Raw genomic sequence first — 20244 nt, 5'->3', positions numbered from 1 at the left:
TTTCATTGACACCCATGATGGTTGACACCTTAGAAAACATGACATATGAATAAAATCTCAAAGATCAGCAATGGGTGCCTAAGAAGAAGACTCTAGTATTTTCAAACAAAAAAAGAAAAAAGAAAACCCTTTTCATTGACACCCTAGAAAATTGTCTAGGGGATCTCAACATCATCCAACACCACCCTCTTAAGAAGAGGTCAATTTTGATTTCATCCCCGAACTGAAGAGCTATTCACCCCATATAATGAATCAGAGATCTACTAAAAAACAACGCTTGGAGATTCAAATCTATGAAGAAGAAGATGATAAGATGATGGGTATTGAAGTTGTCCACATGGGGAGCATAAAAGTGAGTAGTCCGTCTTTCGAATCTATAATTGACAACAGGGAGCTACATCTGCGATTACGCTAGGAAGGTAGCAACACCATGAAACCAGGTCTGTTGAAGTTAAAATTAAAGAACAAGAACAAGCACTATACGATGTGACAAAAGGTCCATTTTTCTTCTTAGGAGATGTATAGGAAAAACTAGAGGAGAACCCTTTGTTTGATGACACCACTATGTTGACACAAGTGCAGAGGTGAATACGACACCAAATGAAAGAGAAGAATAAAAAAATCTCTTCACTAAATACCAAGATGAATGAGATGATGGCACAAATTGCTACGATGATGCAACTAATATAAACAAATATTGCTGCTAATCCCACACTTATCCCACCAAGCAAACATCAGGCGACAAATAGTAATCTGGCCAATCCACCAATTAACTCAATACCCAAAGCCTCTGTAGTACAGGGTATACCAGACGGAGGTAAGGAAACTAATCATTTAACTCGCCTGCCTACTCAAAATATTTTATCATTAAGAAGAAATCAAGATTGCCATAGCTCTAGAATAAGTGGAGAAACTAGTAAACAAAAGTCGTGTGTATCTTGCCAAGAATGATCAGGTGTCATACCCTAAAAGTTATTTGATTTCGAGTTTCAATATCTTTAATGACAACAACAAATCGAAGCATCATCGAGCTCAGTTCAAAGCACCCTATGGCAATACTAGATGTATTACTTTTTAGTTAGTTTGTCAACAATTTTACATCAATTGCTTTTGAATGATATGTCAATTTGCCAAACAACTCGGTCAAGACCTTTCCCGAGCTTGAAACAATGTTCATAAGAAGGTTCACCAATGTCATGGAGAAAACAACTATCGCTAATCTCCCCTTGGAGAAAAGAATAAAAGTTGAGTTAGTGACTAAAAACATCACCTGCTAATGCAACATAAGCATGCAGTGCAACAACTATTAGAGGAATATGTGATCCATTTGTTAACGGCAACATCGATGACAAGAAGGTGCCTAATCTAGCATGGACTGTATCACCGCATTCCAAGAGCTACTTAATTAGATGGAGAAATTTGAAAAGTTAAATCTTTTAAAAAGCTAACAAGTCATCCTGATAAATTCAAAAGAAATAAATCCTCATATCCTAAAAGAAGTGAAGCACGAACAACTTTTAGTACTAAGAAAGGGAAATTGGTAACCTACAATATAGAAAAAGGATAGCAACATGTTTGCAATGAAAATAAAGGAAAGCAACCTTTTAACCCCATCCCCCAACCAAAGTTGGCATTTTGAGGAAATGGAAACCCCCGGATCTTCTTTGTTGGAGGGGGTCATCCAAAGCAAACAATGGGAATCGGTGATCAAATTACCTTGTCCCTTAAAAAATATTGAACAAAGAATATTCTTTCAAAAAAAAGAGTGTAACAAAATTATTTCAACATGTGCTAAAACCTAAAAGAATTTCTTCAACTACGAGCATGTAAAATACTTGAGGTGGTTAATCAAATCAACAATCTTAATTATTGCTCATATCATAGGATAATTAGCCATTACTTGAAGATAGCTTTATCTTCAAAAATTGGTTGAAGAGAAATTATAAAAGGTCAAATTCATGTTGTTAAAAGAATTTTAGTTCACCCAAAGAGAGATTCCATGAGGGTGCTCACGTCCTCTTTTGTAGCCCCAACCAAAGGAAAGCAAAAGAACAATAAATCCAAAATGAGGAATGGGATACTACGGTCTCAAACAACAACAACAAACACAATTTTTTAAAGGATTCATGTTATTATTATTCGACAAGTTTTACGCTGGCTGTCGACTACCTAACGCAACCCTCCACTTTTCTCATCCAGGACTTAGGTCCTGGCAACGGTAGTGTTACTACGGTCTCAAAGAAAATAATAAAATTATTGAAGCAGTTTGAAAGTGTTATTGGAATCAAATGAAAATCCTTAATTGAACCAATACTCAAGTTGAACAAAAAAAAATGAAAAACAAAGAAATTCTCTACCTCTAATCATAGGGTATTCTAGTAAAACTAGCTCATCAAGATCTGGTCAGTCTTATCAAATACGCCCAAAAAACAAACAAACAAAGGAAACCAAAGAAGAAGATTATAACCTAAAATGACAAAGAATTTGAAGGACTGTCATCAGCCAGTAGCCTATTAGGCATGTCAACTTCATGTCAAGACTCCCAAATTGTTCAGGTAGAAGAAGAAGATGATAGGAATGAGATTGAAAAACCCCTTCAAATTGAAACATGTCGAGTCATTTTGGTGACATCAAATACTTATTGGCAAACTTATTCCCAAATACATAGCTGGAGACGAGCAAAAACAACTTCAATAAACATAAAATTCATAAGAAAAGTCAAAGAATCTACCTTAGAAAAAAGAAAAAAATAACAAAAGTAATATCAAAGTTCTATTTGATGGTGCTGCGGCATATTATAGCTCATAGCATTTGTGCTTTTCTAACGGGAACGAGTCAGAATCCACAAAAGTATCATGAATGCAATACATGAAGTTGGGCAGTGATTCTGAACCTCTTAACCAATCTTCTGCAATGGCAGAAGTTACTCTAAAGAAGTCGCTCATTAGATGAATTTGGTTTAAATAAAATGATCCAAGTTTAATTGATGAGTGATAGAGTATTGTCGCCTTTAATAAACAAAGGATCATTAAATAAAAAAAAGAAGGAAGATATCATTCCCAATGATCCCATAAAGAAGTTTATCTAGAGTAGGCTATACCGTCTTAATCCTTATTTGTCATGACTCAGGAAGGGACCGTCATAGAGTATAGGGAAAGAGTTGAGTTGATGTCAGGACGGTTGAGGTGGGAGACATCCGATAAAATAGATAATTCTTCCAAATTTGATTCTGGGGCGTTACAATTCAAATGCAGTGTTACCGTGCTGGAGGGAATTTTATAAAGGGTCTAAAACCTGACATACGGGCAGACCTTTAATTGATGAGGTCGAAGGGGTTGAGGGAAACAATGGAGTGTTCATTCAGAAAAAATAGAGCCACCATTTAGTTTGGTGGTTAACAAATTTCTACTGCCAATACTATGGTTATTGTAGTGCACGCTATTGGCATGACTATATATGAACCTATCAGAGGCCTTACTTGGCTAAAACTTCTATATGACATACACACCTATTTGTGCAATGAGTGCAACTAGCTAGAGCCACTACTGGTCAAGAGATCTCTCGAAAGAGAATCTCAGATTTTGAAAGGTTGTCTCAAGTAGAGACCCCGGTTGTGTAGAGTATGTTGTCAGGAAAAAAATCTATTTACTATCTACAAATGCTACTACTCTACTAGTTGGTCTTTTTGTGAAGGCATGATATTAAGGCTTCATAGTTTGGAGGAAAATTGTCAAGGAGGCAGAGGAGAATAAATGTTGAACTGCAAGCTCAACAATTGCATCATGAGCAACCATATACACAAATTGCTTTGGAGCCAGAATCAAGTATTTCCACCCAATAAATTTGTAATCTTGAAAAGAAATAGCTCTACTAATGACCTAAAGCAAACTTTTTGGGACCAACAAAGCCAAATTCCTACCCCATAGAAGGAACATGAGACTTCATCCGCCAAAGTGCACAGAATCCTTAAAGTTATTAAGGAAAGAGAGTTCATGAAAAAGAAATAGAAAGGTCAATCAACCAGAGGTTGAGAAGACCCCCAAGGGCAAGCTATCATCTATAGTGATAATGAAAGAATCAAGATAAGCAAAGCAATGTGAGTATCGAGGTGTGAGACTTGGACTTTATGTCCAAAAATCCGCCGTCAAGAGGTCCTAATGAAAGGGAAAGCTAATATAGATACCAAAGTCTCTAGAAGAAAATTTTATAAGAAAAAAAAGCATGACATATGAATAAAATCTCAAAGATCAGCAATGGGTGCCTAAGAAGAAGATTCTAGTATCTTCAAACAAAAAAAGAAGAAAACCCTTTTCATTGACACCCATGATGGTTGACACCCTAGAAAATTGTACAGGGGATCTCAACATCATCCAACACCACCCTCTTAAGAAGTGGTCAATTTTGATTTCATCCCCGAACTGAAGAGCTATTCACCCCATATAATGAATCAAAGATCCACTAAAAAAATAACGCTTGGAAATTCAAATCTATGAAGAAGAAGATCATGAGATGATGGGTATTGAAGTTATCCACATGGGGAACATAAAAGTGAGTAGTCCGTCTTTCGAATCTATAATTGACAATAGGGAGCTACATTTGCGATTATGCTAGGAAGGTAGCAACACCATGAAACTAGGTTTGTTGAAGTTAAAATTAAAGAACAAGAACATGCACTATACGTGTGACAAAAGGTCCATTTTTCTTCTTAGGAGATGAATAGGAAAAAGTGAAAAACTAGAGGAGACCCCTTTGTTTGATGACACCACTATGTTGACACAAGTGCAGAGGTGAATACGGCACCAAATGAAAGAGAAGAACAAAAAAATCTCTTCACTAAATGCCAAGATGAATGAGATGATGGCACAAATTGCTACGATGATGGAGCTAATATAAGCAAATATCGCTGCTAATCCCACACTTATCCCACCAAGCAAACACCAGGCGACAAATAGCAATCTGGCCAATCCACCAATTAACTCAATACCCAAAGCCTCTGCAGTACAGGGTGTACCAGATGGAGGTAAGGAAACTAATCATTTAACTCGCCTGCCTACTCAAAATGTTTTATCATTAAGAAGAAATCAAGATTGTCATAGCTCTAGAATAAGTGGAGAAACTGGTAAACAAAGGTCGCATGTATCTAGCCAAGAATGATCAGGTGTCATACCCTAAAAGTTATTTGATGTCAAGTTTCAATATCTTTAATGACAACAACAAACCGAAGCATCATCAAGCTCAGTTCAAAGCACCCTATGGCAATACTGGAGACAACGATGTATTACTTTTTAGTTAGTTTGTCAACAATTTTACATCAATTGCTTTTGAATGATATATCGATTTGTCAAACAACTCGGTCAAGACCTTTGTCGAGCTTGAAACAATGTTCATAAGCAGGTTCACTAGTGTCATGGAGAAAACAACTATCGCCAATCTCCCCTTGGAGAAAAGAATAAAAGTTGAGTTAGTGACTAAAAACATCACCTGCTAGTGCAACATAAGCATGAAGTGCAACAACTGTTAGAGGAATATGTGATCCATTTGTTAACGAGCAACATCGATGACAAGAAGGTGCCTAATCTAGCAAGGACTGTATCACCGCATTCCAAGAGCTACTTAATTAGATGGAGAAATTTGAAAAGTTAAATCTTTTTAAAATCTAACAAGTCATCCTGATAAATTTAAAAGAAATAAATCCCCATATCCTAAAATAAGTGAAGCACGAACAACTTCTTTTAGTACTAAGAAAGGGAAATTGGTAGCCTACAATATAGAAAAAGGAAAGCAACATGTTTGCAATGAAAATAAAGGAAATCAACCTTTTAACCCCATCCCCCAATCAAAGTTGGCATTTTGAGGAAATGGAAACCCCCGGATATTCTTTGTTGGAGGGGGGGTCATCCAAAGCAAACAATGGGAATTGGTGATCAAATTATCCTGTGCCTTAAAAAAGATTGAACAAAGAATATTCTTTCAAAAAAAAGAGTAACAAAATTATTTCAACATGTGCTAAAAGAAGTTCTTCAACAACGAGCATGTAAAATACCTGAGGTGGTTAATCAAATCAACAATCTTAATTATTCCTCATATCATAGGATAATTAGCCATTACTTGAAGATAGCTTTATATTCAAAAATTGGTTGAAGAGAAATTATAAAAGGGCAAATTCATGTTGTTAAAAAGAATTTTAGTTCACCCAAAGAGAGAATCCATGAGGGTGCTCACGTCCTCTTCCGTAGCCCCAACCAAAGGAAAGCAAAAGAACAATAAATCCAAAATGAGAAATGGGATACTACGGTCTCAAAGAAAATAATAAAATTATTGAAGCAGCTTGAAAGTGTTATTGGAATCAAATGAAAATCCTTAATTGAACCAATACTCAAGTTGAAAGAAAAAAATGAAAACAAAGACATCCATTCTCTACCTCTAATCATAGGGTATTCCAGTAAAACTAGCTCATCAAGATCTGGACAGTCTTATCAAATACGCCCAAAAAAAACTAACAAAGGAAACCATAAAGAATTTGAAGGACTATCATCAGCCAGTAGCCTATTAGGCATGTCAACTTCATGTCAAGACTCCAAATTGTTCAGGCAGAAGAAGATGATAGAAAAGAGATTGAAAAATCCCTTCAAATTGAAACATGTCGAGTCATTTTGGTGACATCAAATACTTATTGGCAAACTTATTCCCAAATACATCGCTGGAGACGGGCAAAAACAACTTCAATAAACATAAAATTCAGAAGAAAATTCAAAGAATATACCTTAGAAAAAAGAAAAAAATAACAAAAGTAATATCAATGTTCTATTTGATGGTGCTGCAGCATATTATAGCTTATAGCATTTGTGCTTTCCTAACGGGACCGAGTCAGAATCCACAAAAGTATCATGAATGCAATACATGAAGTTGGGCAGTGATTCTGAACCTCTTAACCAATCTTCTGCAATGGCGGAGGTTACTCTAAAGAAGTCGCTCATTAGATGAATTTGGTTTTAAATAAAATGATCCAAGTTTAACTGATTAGTGGTAGAGTATTGTCGCCTTTAATAAACAAAGGATCATTAAATAAAAAAAAGAAGGAAGATATCATTCCCAATGATCCCATAAAGAAGTCTATCTAGAGTAGGCTATACCGTCTTAATCCTAAGGAACCAAAATCAGCACAACTATCTAAAGCTAAGGCATCAACATCAAAGGTGTGAAATAACCCAAAAATAAAAAAGTTAAGAAGCAGAGGGAGAAATAAGGTAATGCCAACTCCCCCTAAAAATGCTAACCCTACAGGCTACATCTAAACTAGAATGAGTTGTTACTCACTTCTGAAGAGACACAGAGAAATAATAGACATGATAACATCAGAAATCACTCTAATGGTCACATATGTTCCTCCCCAATATTTCAAAGAAATCAGTCCATGCAAAGTTCAAAACATCGAAATGTTGAACATATTATATGTACCTTATTTAAGTGGGAATAATGGACCAAAGAGTTTATTTTATAAATTCGAAGAGTATGAAGACGGGAATTTCGATTGACTTATCGAGTTCATCGAATCTAGAGACATATCCAACAAGGATGTCTAAATACCATCCTCTAAGAGTTCATAGAATGATGAGAAAGCTAAGAGTTCATATTGAGATTACTAAATGACAAACTCAATATTTTCAAAAGAAAGAGTATCAGAAAAATCTATAGGCGTTTTTCGAGAAAGTGAATCTAATAATAGTGAAGAGAAACACTATGAAATCAATCTCTCAGACGACCAAGCGTTAGAAGCCAAACTTGTACCTGAATAGCTGGAAGATGGCGTGCAGGCTATTATAATGAATGAACTAAAATATGTCAATTTGTAACCTAAGAAAGAACATCGCCCAACTTTCATTAGCGGCTCCTACCTAAGGATAAAGTTGAGGAAATGAAATCAATATTCTGTAAATTCAAGGGCAACTTTACTTGTACATACGCTGAAATATCCAACCTAACCCTTGATGTGGCAGTTCAAAGATTAGCTAACCTGATGCAATACCAGCCAAATAAGCTCGAAAGTGAATGAAATTTGATATTGAGGAACATATGACTGCATAAATGAAAAAAACTCAATGAAATGGGTTTTATTTGAAAAGAAAAATATGCTAATTAAATAGCTAACATTGTCCTTGTGAAGAAGAGCAACGATCAAATTTATATATGTATGAACCTTTGGAACCTCAATAAAGCATATCTAAAAGATGAAATTCAACTTCCAGTGTCAAAACTGCTAGTTGATACACTTTTAACTAGGACACGTTTTCTTTATGGATGAATCGTCAAGCTTCAATAAAATCGAGTGACACCGGAAGATAAAAAGAATACATCATTCAATATGCCTATCGCCACATTATGTCATATAGTCATGCCTTCAACTTAAAGAATGTCAGAGCTACGTGCCAAATGGGCTATGGCTCACCTCTTTGATGACTTGATCTATCAAAAAAAAGAAGTGATATGTCAATGATATTGTCATCAAGAGAAAAGTTTATAGAGATTACCTAGATGATCTCAAATTTGTATTTGAGAGAATAAGAAAATTTGACCTCAAAATGAATCGTCTCAACTATGCTTTCAGGGTTTGCCCGAAAAAGTTAATGGGGTACATTGTATGCAAGAGAGGAAATAAAAATTGACCTCAATAAAATCAAAGCAATCATTGAAATCTCATTGAAAAAAAAGTTTTTGCCAGCTACATTCTTTACAAGAGCAATTTGTGTTCATTCAATGATTTATATCAAATTTATTGGGAAACCATTTTTGAAATTGATGAAGAAATATTTTTGCATTAAATGAGATGAAGAATTTCAAGAAGCTTTTGACAATATCAAGAGATATATGTTATGCTCGCTTATTCTTATAACGTCAATTCCGAGAAAGCCTCTTATTCTATATAAAATGACATAGAAAGAAACCTTTGGAGCATTATTGGCACATCCCACTGAAAAAAGCAAGGAGATCTCTATTACATTAGTCAAAAACTGGTACAGGCAAAAGTGTGATATTCTTCAATTGAGAAGCATTATTTTGTGCTAATCTTCACTGTTCAAAAACTTCTCATTTACATGCTCTCTCATAAGATCACTTAGATCTCAAAGATCGATCTATTGAAATTCATGATGATAATACGAGTGTTGACATACTACTTGGCTAGATGGACATTGATATTTCTGTAATTCATAATTACTTATACTCCTCAGAAAGCACTGAAAGGCCAAATCCTCGCATATCTTCTGTTCACACTTCTCATTCCAACTAATTAGCCCCTCAAAGAAGATTTACCTTACGAGGAAATTATGTTCATTCATGAAAATGAAAAACTGCAAATCCAGAAAATGTACTTTGATGGAGCATCAAGTATCAAACTTGCCCAACCTCCAAACGTCCCAAAAATACGAGTCAATATTGGTCTAATCTTCATAACATACGATAGATGTATGATGAGATATTAATTTGATTTGACAATATCCCAGACCAATAATGAAACTGAATTAAAACTTTGGTGGCAGGTCCTGAAGTCATCGTTTCAATAAAAATATAGATATTCATATTCTCAATGATTCTTAACTCTCCATAATGAGATATGTTCTATACTTCAAGGGATAATCTACTAAGTCACTGAACTCACCAGCCTTCAATCTCTCAACAGGTATTCCTTTGCAAGTATTGAAGAGTTTGAACAACACACCCAAGTCAAATTTATACAATTTAAGAATAAGGTATTGCAATAATGTTATATGTTTAGATAAGTTTTGGCTATGTAAGCTATGGATGTATGATGAAATTGTTAAAATGGTCCCAGACTATCTAATAAACGTTGAGGGACTAATATGTTGATCTATGTATCTAATACGGTATATTGTACAATTTCATAAAAATTTTATTATCTATCAAATATATATGATTTAGTCCTTTGACTCTTAAATTTAATCCAAAATAGTCCATAGACACCTCAAATATAATCTAATATACTACTATAGAGGGACTAATTTAGATTATATTTGAAAAGTTAAGAAAATAAATCAAACGCTTCAGATAGTTGGAACTAAAAAGACCCCATACAAATAGTTTAGAGACGATAAACCATTTTCTCATTTTCTCATTATATGGATGAAGGTATAATTGGAAAAAAGAACCCCTATTCTATCATAAAGCTGGAAAATTTTTAGTTCGACAGTTGGGAAGAGCTTAAACATACTTTTAATAAATTATTAACAATTGATGATTGACAAAAAAAGCTTTCCTTCGATAATAGCAAAACTACAATATAATAAATTGGCGAGTATTAGGAATTTCTCAAAATTTTAGAATTCCTGTAGGAGTTGCAGGAATAAAATATGCATTGAGGTTCAACTTATCTACTAAGAGGTAAATCCTAGAAGGCTCAATAACTAGCCCCATAAAATAACAAAAGTAACAGAACTATGTTACAGCTGAAGTTTAGTAAATCCTAATAACACAGCAACAACAATGGAATCCCATCACAGCCAACAAGAAGGCCTTGTAGATGAAAAATCCAATAAGCCAAATTCATTGTATCTAGGATTTTCTTCTATCATAGGTCTATGCAGAAGTCTAGCAAAAGTTAAACACGGACTCTGAGTCTTCAAACTAAAATAAAAAATTCAAAATCTGTTCGAAATCACAAGGTCAAGCAGAAATAAAAGCAAGGAAGACTAAACAAAAACAGTTATTAAGCTAGTTTTGAAATTTAGTTGCCCATACATCTCTGAATTAATATTGAATTATTGAAAATTTTGGAATATATAGTTCAATAAATGTTAACCAATAAACTCATATCTACCATAACGCTGAATTAGAAATATCCACTTGAAGTTTAATTGCTTTAATACTAGTCCACTGACTCCTCCAATAGAACTTCAAAAAAATTAAAACTTAATTTTCAAGATGTAACAATTGTCACTAAGTTGCCACAGTAAACTAAAAAATATAGCATAATATAGCATACGAAAGTACTTTACATCAAATAAAATAAGACTAATAAGTATAAGAAACCGAACCAAAAAATGCATTTTTAAAAGAAGATTTATTGGAAATCCAAATACACAGGGAATGAAATTAGATGCACGCAGGATAATATAAAAGTAAAATAAAATGGACCATTTAAAAATAATTCTGGTTCAGATCTAACGTAGCTTTTTGTGTTCGATCACCCAAACATGAAAAGAGAACTTAAAAAAAGGATACATAAAGAAATGCCTAACCGTTTGATCAAAAGCATCAATTCCTTCACTATCCAGGAGTAAAAGGTTGTACTCAGTTCCATCAACAGCTGTGCGTTTCAATGGTGCACTCCACATCCAAAGCCCCTTGGTGCATGGTCGATGAGTGGAAGCTACTCGGAAACCACTACTCCTACCAAGAAGCTATCAAATGTCCATATATAAGTTATATAAAAATATCCATAAATATGATAATTTAAAGAAATTATCAATGCAAGTTGCATTTTCAGCATGAAGTTAAGTGCAAATGATAAAAACAAAAAGAATATGACTAGCAAATGATCCATAAAAATGTGATAATTCAAGGAAACCATCGTATGTATGTATTTATAAGTTCTCACTTAAGTCCAACCAAACTAATGGCTGAGTTGATTAAACTAACTCGAGGACTGTGTTCTCAAAGCAAGATGTCATTGTAAGGTCTTTTTTGCCTCAACGCACAAAGTAAAGCGGCATTTTTAATAATCAAAATGTTCATTACTTCTATATTATGTAAACATATACTGTATGTATATAATAATTTTTATACTCATTTAATAAACTAAACATAAATCACATCAAGTAAATTTTTTCAATTAATATAATGATACATGCAACATCTCCAATAAAGATAAATCATTGTTTTAACTAACCAACCTAAAATTAAATTAAAAGATTAAATCAATAACAATAAAAATATGTCATATCTAATAATTCAAGAACCTTCATAAAATATAAATTATTGAAACTATATCATAATTTTACATCACAATAATAATATCTCTAATTTAAAAATAAATCCAAAGGAGCCAAATAAAAATGGTTAAGTTGTGAAACGTAATTAATGTCCTTAAAAAATGACTTATGCAGAGACAATATGCAAATCGACACAACAAGGTCATCATGGGGATTGAAAGGGATTGAGGGAAAGGATGATAGGAAATATAGTTGATGCGGACATAGGCATAAAGATTTGACGCATCTATCACAGGCGGCGTCATAAATCGACGGCTATAATTTAACTTGTCATTTATGAGTTATTTTCTGAATTTTTGCTCTTGTTTTATGATATTTCCTGTTTTACCCCTAGGTTAGTTTATGTGAGTGTTGTGGCCCAAGGGGCATTATTGTAATTTTAGATTTTTCTCATGTTGTGGCCATGGAGGGAAAACAAGATACGGAAAAGCATCAACAGTTGCTCCTGTGTGGAGAAGCCAAGTGTTGTTATTGCAATGTTCACATATTGAGGAGAAATTGAAGACAAACAAGAATGTCAAAACTAGCACCGTGAAGTTCTTATGTGGAGAAGAAACCAGAGACAAAGACAAGGTTTTGTATGGTTGATTGATAATGCTACTAAATAAGGTGGTCGAGTCCGAACTTTGTCTTTTGCCGCAACAAAATGTAGGATAGAGTGAAGGGAGAATGCATTTACATATGATTATGGTGTGTCATAGAGACTTGCTTTCTGGGCCCCATCATTATCAACAACCTTTATCCATGCATAACAATGGTTGAGGTATGGCTGGTTGATCATCATACTACTAAGGAGGTTGAGTTTCAACTATGTTTATTTGCTGCAATGAAATGTAGGAAGATGGTGATAGGGCGAATGCATTTGCGCCTATTTATGATGCATCGTGGATGCTAGCTTTCTTGGCGTCAACATTATTAACACTCTTCAACTAAGCATAACATCCCTTCTCTCATTCATATTTGCAATTATCAAACAATCATTGTTATTGTTGACATTGGATTGTTGTCATTAACAAGAAAGCTAACCTAGGGCTTCAACAAATAGACATTAGTTGTAGCAATTATAAATAACCTATTGCATAGTTGTTCCTCTTACTCTTTTCCCCATTCCCATATTCCTCTCTCATTACTATAGATTGTTGCCTAGCTTCTAGTGACTAAAACTTCAGTGATTTTGGTTGTCGGATAGCATATCAATTTTCGAGAGTAGTCCGCTCCACAATTATCTTTTTTTTTTTTCATTTTCAATTTTTCTTAAAATCCTTAGATTTGGATGATTTGAAAACTTGAATAATTTTCATTCATGTTAATAAGAACAATGAATGTAAAACTATATCACATGAAAAAAATATATTATAATTAAGATTGGTTGTAAATCAATGACATCAAAATTGGAGGAAACTAACTCCTTCAAGTGAACCTTTCTTTAGATTTAGGATACTATAATAGAATAATACGGTATGGTATGATAAAATTCATGACCACTCCTCAAGACATGCATTTATATATATTTATGTTGTCAACGCTTCTTGTTACTTTGGCTTTAGCATGTATTGGATATTATCATTGGCAACAAGCAGGTAAAAAAACATTCCATAGTCGTTACCTGCAATGTGCTGCACCCATTGGCAACAAGCAGGTAAAGACCATTCCATAGTCCAACATTAAAAAACACAGTCCGAGCAGGTGTATAAACGAAACACTAAATTGGGCCCTAAATAGACACCATTGGCAGAAATGGGAAAACATGCGTCTTAATATAACCCTAGAAATGTCTGTCAACTGAAAAAAAAAAACGGACTGAATTTAGAACAAAACCTGGTTTAGAATAAAGCTTTTGCCTTGACGAGCTCGCCCGCAGACGGAGACGACGCCTACGGGGCCTTTTACGAGCTGAAGGGCAGCGACGGCCTCAGGGTCCATCACGAACTTGCCCTTTTCGTCGCAGTAGACGAGCCGGAGGGGCCTCGCCGGTCCATGGGGGGCCGAGGTAGGGTTAGCGCTTCCGTTGGCTGATTCAGGTGATGTCTCCGTACCCTTGGCTCCCGAACCCCCGCGTAATCCCAGCATCTGCAACATCTTCCTTCCCTACCAACGCTATCTCCTTTTCTGCAGCCACTACAGAGTCCACTTCGCTTCCCTGTGGCTTTATTCCTCAATTCTTTATGCGTATATCTGGTTTGATCTCTCTTCGAAAATGATAAATTTGAAACAATATGTTCTTCGGGGATGCGTTACAAAATCGAAAAGAGCTGCAGATTCGGCGGAATTTTCAAAATGTCGGGTTTGATTTTCAGAAATATATCAGGTTTGTGTATACCCTTGAAATTTATGTACTACTACAACAATCATTTTTTATCCCAGTTTGACTGTCTTTTTTTTTTTCTCCATTGAACTCTCCTTGCCTCTTAAAAGTTAGCTTCTCATTTAAATCTAATAAAGAAATATCATTTCTAATATTTTATAACTAAGTTTTTTAGAACTATGTCTATCTTTATTAACATAAGTCAAATCTAATATATCTAATTGGGTCATCAGAAGATCGTCATTTTATATGATCAAATCATCTAAAGAGACCCTCTCTAATCTTAACTTGCATTGGAGCTACTCCAACTTTTTCATGTTTATGCTCATTTATATACTTTCTCTAATAGTAAGGACACTCGTCCACCTGAGCATCCTCATCTCTGCAACACTTAATATAATGATTCTCTTTTAATGGCCAACAGTATGCATCATAAAGCATTGCATGTCTCACTATCATCTTATAGAATCTTCCCTTAAGTTTAAGATGGGCTTTTCTATCACACAACAAGCCCAATGCTTAAATTATGCTAATAATATCCTCATCTATTTCACTATCATTCTGAACAAAAGACCTAAGATAACTAAAACATGTGCTCTTATTAATGACTTGATCGCCCAAAGTCACAATCCCTCCACAATATCCATTATTACTAAAATTATACCCCATATATTCAATTTTAGATCTACTCAAACAAAATTCTTTAGACTCTAAGGTTGACCTTCATAATTCAAGTGTACCTTCAACTCCCTCTCCAGTCTTGTCAACAAGAAGAATATCATCCGTAAAAAGCATACACCAGGGTACAACCACTTGCAAATGTCAAGTGAGAACATCCATGACTAAAGCAAAATATGTATGGCTTAAGGATGATCATTGATGTAAACCAACTGAAATAGGAAAATACTTGATCAAACCACATTGTGTTTAAACACAAGTAATAACTTATGCATGCATATCCTTAATAACTTATATATAAGCATTATCAACCCATTTCTTATGTAGAACTCTCCATAGCACTTCTCTTGGATCTTTATCATATGCTTTCTCTACATCAATAAAAATCATATGTGGATCACTAGATCCTTTTAGTCTTCAAAATAATATAAAAAAGTTTAGTAAGCCAAGAAATTCATTCCTCCTAAGCATTTTCACGTCTCTATTGGAATATCATCAAGTCCAACACCTTTTCCACACTTCATTTTCTTTAAAGCCTCTTTAACTTATGTTTTACTAATATGTCGATAAAATTTAAAATCTTTATTTTCATATAGGATGCTAATGCCAGCAAAGTTAATCACATTCTCATAATCTTTATTGAAAATTTTAACAAAATATCCAATCTAGTTATATTGAATATCCTCTTCTAATAAAAGTACTTTTTTGATCTTCATCCTTAATACAATTCATTTGAACTAAATCATTACTAATTATATATATATATTTGTTTAATTAACTTATACATATATCTTTTGCACTCTTTAGTATCTAAACTATTATATAAATCATTAAAAGTTAAAATTTTGTATTACAAATTATTTTCTTAAACTCCTTACGTGCCTCTTTATATATTTCTCAATTATCAGAATTTTTACAATAAATTAATTATTATAACAAATCTTATTGTTTTTTATATTTTCTTGTACATTTTGATTCCACCACCAACTATTTTTACTATTAGTAATTTTCTCTTTGATGCTCGAAGCACATCTTTTGTAATATTCCTAATATCACTAGCTATTTTTTTCCTACACAATATTTGCTTCCTTATGCACATACAAAATATCAAGATATAGATTTTTTTCTCAAAAATATTTTAATTAATTTTCGTTAAATACCTACATCTAATCCTAGAACAATGGTTTACTTTATTTTTTATCTTATGTCGTTCATTTTAAAGTCCAAAATTAATAAGTGATATTGGATATATAAACTTTCAGTTGAAATAACTTTACACTCTTTGCAATCTAAATGATCTATTTTCTTATAAAAAATAATCAATCTGGTTTTTATTATATTCATTCTTATTAGTGATGAGATGCTTATCTATTTTCTTAAATAAGGTATTAGCAATTACAAAATCATAAGTTAGAGAAAAAATCTAATAAAGTCTTACCACCTTCATTTGTCATTTCAAAGTCATGGTCACCATGAATACTTTTAAAATCCTCTACCTCTCTACCAACATGTCTATTTAAATCTCCTATAATAAAAACTTTTTCTTCTAGAGATATCTTTTTATCTTTCTTCTAGAGGTAATCTAACGCCCAAGTGACGTTGAAATTCTACTCGACGTCAGAATTCTGTCCAAGCGACGCCGGAATTCTGCCCAATTGATGTCGGAATTCTGCCTGATGTTCAAGTGACGCCAAAAGTCCGCCTGATTTCTAAGTTATGCCGAAATTCTAAGTGACTATGAATTCAACTCGAATACACAACTTGTGTGTAACTAGACTTCAATTCGGAAGTAAATCATTGTAATTTGATCGTCCTAAATTCTAAGGATGAGTCAATTTCTTGTATCTCAAGCAAACACTAGTGAAACTTTTTCAATTGAGCGTGGCCCCGTTATGTTTTTTCCTTTCCAGGATTTTTCACGTAAAAATCCAGGTGTCTTTATTTCTCTCATGTTTGTGTGCTAGATATTCATACAACGCTGAGACGGAAACTTTCTAACTCTATCATTGTGTATATTCTAGTCCATAACAATAAGAAATATTTTGGTGGCTATAAAGCCATATTTTGATGTTTATAAGCATATTCTTGCTTATAAGCACAAAATAGAGTTATAAGGGGACAAAATCTTTTGAGATTCTGTTTAGGATTAGGAAATGTGATATAAACAATTATACAATATGAATTTTTGTTTATTTGCTTGATTAGTGTTGTTATTTAAATAATTGGATAAATGTTATACTCTTATTATATTTTTTTGGTACTGTGATAAGTGATTTATTAGACTGTATTTAACTACTTTTAAATATTTTAAAAATATTTTAAAATTTTAAATCAATTTGTGTGGCCTATTGTCTTGGTTGAGCTTACTATAATTTTACTTCTAGTTTTCAGGATCAGGAAAATGGAAGGAATTTGCTTGATTAGCAGTTTGGGGTTTGATCATAGTTGATAGGTATCTCTTTTATTGATTTTTGTGCAATCATGACTAGTTTATTATTCAATTCTGTAGTTTTTGAATGTAGTCATGATTTATCCAACAATGGTCATCTGACCACCACCGCCTAACTGTCAAGTCTATTCATTGTAATCCGATTGTTATCGTCCGACTGTCATTACCTAATCATTATTAAATCTTTACTAAAAAAACTTAATCCGCCTCCTTATTACATTTTAGTTTGATAGTTTCATACTTTTGAGATTCAATTTCTATCATAATTTATAATATTTTTGGTATTTAATATTTAATTTATGAAATAAATTCAATTGAAGTTTAAATTAGAATAAATATAAATTTAATTGGAATTTGATAAAATTTTAGAAACATAAGTGGCTAACAATTGAAATAGAAATTTGATGTAAATAACATAAAACTTTAAAATATATTAATACTTTTCAACTTTTTATCGATCAAGCAATGAAGAACTAACAACCTCATATCATTTTTTTTTTTTTTGGGGAATGGGGTATCTACTCGCTGCCGCGAGGCCACCCACTGGCATCGAGCCTACTCTTGCTTTGCCCCACTGAAGAGGTAAGGCCGTAGTAGAGGGGATTCAAACCCGTAATTGGAGATTTCCAACCATGCTCGTCCACCAACCATGCTAAACCTCATACCATATTGATCAGAACGCAGAGCTCTTATTATTTGATAAGCCCGGGGGCCTATTAAAGAGTAAGCTAGCTCAATTACATCACTACTGTTATACAAGTGAATCTCTTTGGGCCTAGCTGGCGTTTTGGGCTCACCTGGGCCTTATTTTGGACTTTAAATTGGATCAAACTCTACTGATGTTAGATTTTGGGCTTATTATTATTGGTATATATTTATATATTTTGTTTCAAATTAAATAAAAAAAAATTATTCTGCACACGCATACATCATATGATTGCTTACATGGACTAAAATATCTTTTGTCTCATGAGGTTATTAATGATAAAGCCCCTATAATACAAATTAGAATTTTAAATTTTAGATGAATAAGAAATATTAGAGGTCTTAATAAATGATATGATCTTACAGAATAATTTTAGATTGAGTCAGAAGCTTGAAATTGACCTAATTATTATTTTGATTTAGCTTAAAAATGGTCATTTCCAAGTTGAGCATGTTATATTTGGGTTAAACAAGTCGTCCTGATTTATAAAATATATATTTGATTTATATAATAAACGAGCAAAACAAGTCAAGTTCGGGTTAGTTGGATTTAGGACAAAAATTTTGACTCTTATGACAAATGAGTCAAGTTCGAATCAAGCTTATTCAAATAGGCCCATTCCAGATTAGACTCGAACCCGATCTGTCAACCAAATTAACACCCCAATTATAGAGCCACTTTGAATTGGCTTTATTTTAGCTAAATAATCCCACACCTTTAATAAATGACATAATATCATATATCAGATTTATATAATTATTATGACATAATTAAAATCTTTTGATAAACATATTCATCTATATTTTACAAATAATTCTAATTAAATTATCATAACTTTTTTTTAAGCAAAAATTGAATGCTTTGTAATTTTAATTTATTTCATGAATTTTGTTCTTTATCTTACCTTCCCTCTTTTATGAGAACATTAGGCTTTGGAATAATGAGACAAATTGTCATTTCATTTTGGAGTTCTTAATAAAAACACCCCCAAAATATAAAGATTTTCAAAATTGTCATTGCAATTATGAATTTATTAAGCACGTGTATCATGTTTTTAATTTTCTATTAACGGGGAATTCATTTCTTTTCGTATTAAAAATATACTTCCCTTGCTGGTTAACTGTGAGGGCCTATGCGGTGGAGAAGTCAATCAGCCAACTCAGCAAGTGGGCCCCACCGTCATCTTGATGTTCACGGCTAGTTAATTATTCACCACCGTTTGATGATTGCAAGTTCTAATTACGTTAATGACGACATTAATTAAAATACACGAAATGCAAATTAATTCAAACAATAATAACAAAATCACATGCTATAATGATAGAAAAATTATTACGAGCGGTCACCGGATGCCTTTTGCTGTGCATCAGTGTTATGCACCAGATGACGTGACGCATCTTAATTTGCCTCTGGACTGCCTGGTAACTGTACGTAATAATCTCTCCATAATTATACGGGTCTCTGAATGCCTCAAATTCTAATAATCAATGCTAATATTGAGTAGGTATAGTTTGGAGTTATAAATACATCCTAATTAGGCTTTGTTTCATACCGTTTTCTTATTGCTTTTTAAAGCAGTTTTTTAGTACAAAAATTAAAATTTTTGTACTAAAAAATTGCTTTAAAAAGAAAGCCGTCCCAAACGAAGCCATTGTTTTAAGAAAAAATGTTGCTGAAATCTATTAAAATTGGCATCTTATCTAACATGATAAAGCATTTAAAAAGAGTTAAATCAAATATATATAAAGTTTGAGTTTAAAAAGTAATTTAGAGATGACCTTCCAAAGATTATAAAACTGCTTTAATTTGAGCATGAAATAGAGTTGAACGTATCAAATCACCTTTCCATTGATTCGAAAAGATCAATCTAGGTTCTTGTAATAATAAACCAAGTCTAAAATGGATTAGTTTGAAGATATGGAAAATTTGAACTCCATTGCGGAGGCGTTGAGCTTGTGTGGGCTCTGCGGTGTCAATCTGCGGTGTCAAGCTCTTCGATTTTCTAGAATTTGAGGGAGAGCTGAGGTGAGCGCTACGGCTAGAGAGAATATCATATAGAAGGTCTTTCAGGACTTTGCATTTGCTACTTCTATTACGAAAA

The 20244-nt window shown here is 33.3% G+C and overlaps 1 protein-coding gene across 1 annotated transcript in view; it reads right to left on the bottom strand.

The window, feature by feature from the left end:
* LOC110100768 (guanylate-binding protein 2-like) overlaps nt 1-14305 on the bottom strand; it is a 30737-nt gene extending 16432 nt beyond the window's left edge. The window contains exons 1-2 of the mRNA XM_020828427.2: nt 13824-14305; nt 11253-11414 (exon numbers count right to left, since the gene is read on the bottom strand). Coding sequence (XP_020684086.1) covers nt 11253-11414; nt 13824-14084 — 423 coding nt within the window. The 5' untranslated portion in view covers nt 14085-14305. The remainder of the gene's footprint in view (nt 1-11252; nt 11415-13823) is intronic.
* Between the last annotated feature and the right edge of the window lie 5939 nt (nt 14306-20244).

This window comes from Dendrobium catenatum, unplaced genomic scaffold, assembly GCF_001605985.2.
Source record: "Dendrobium catenatum unplaced genomic scaffold, ASM160598v2 fragScaff_scaffold_338, whole genome shotgun sequence".
NCBI classification, from domain to species: Eukaryota; Viridiplantae; Streptophyta; class Magnoliopsida; order Asparagales; family Orchidaceae; genus Dendrobium; species Dendrobium catenatum.
Note: the sequence above shows the minus strand (reverse complement) of the source record. Positions and strands in the feature narration are given on the sequence as shown.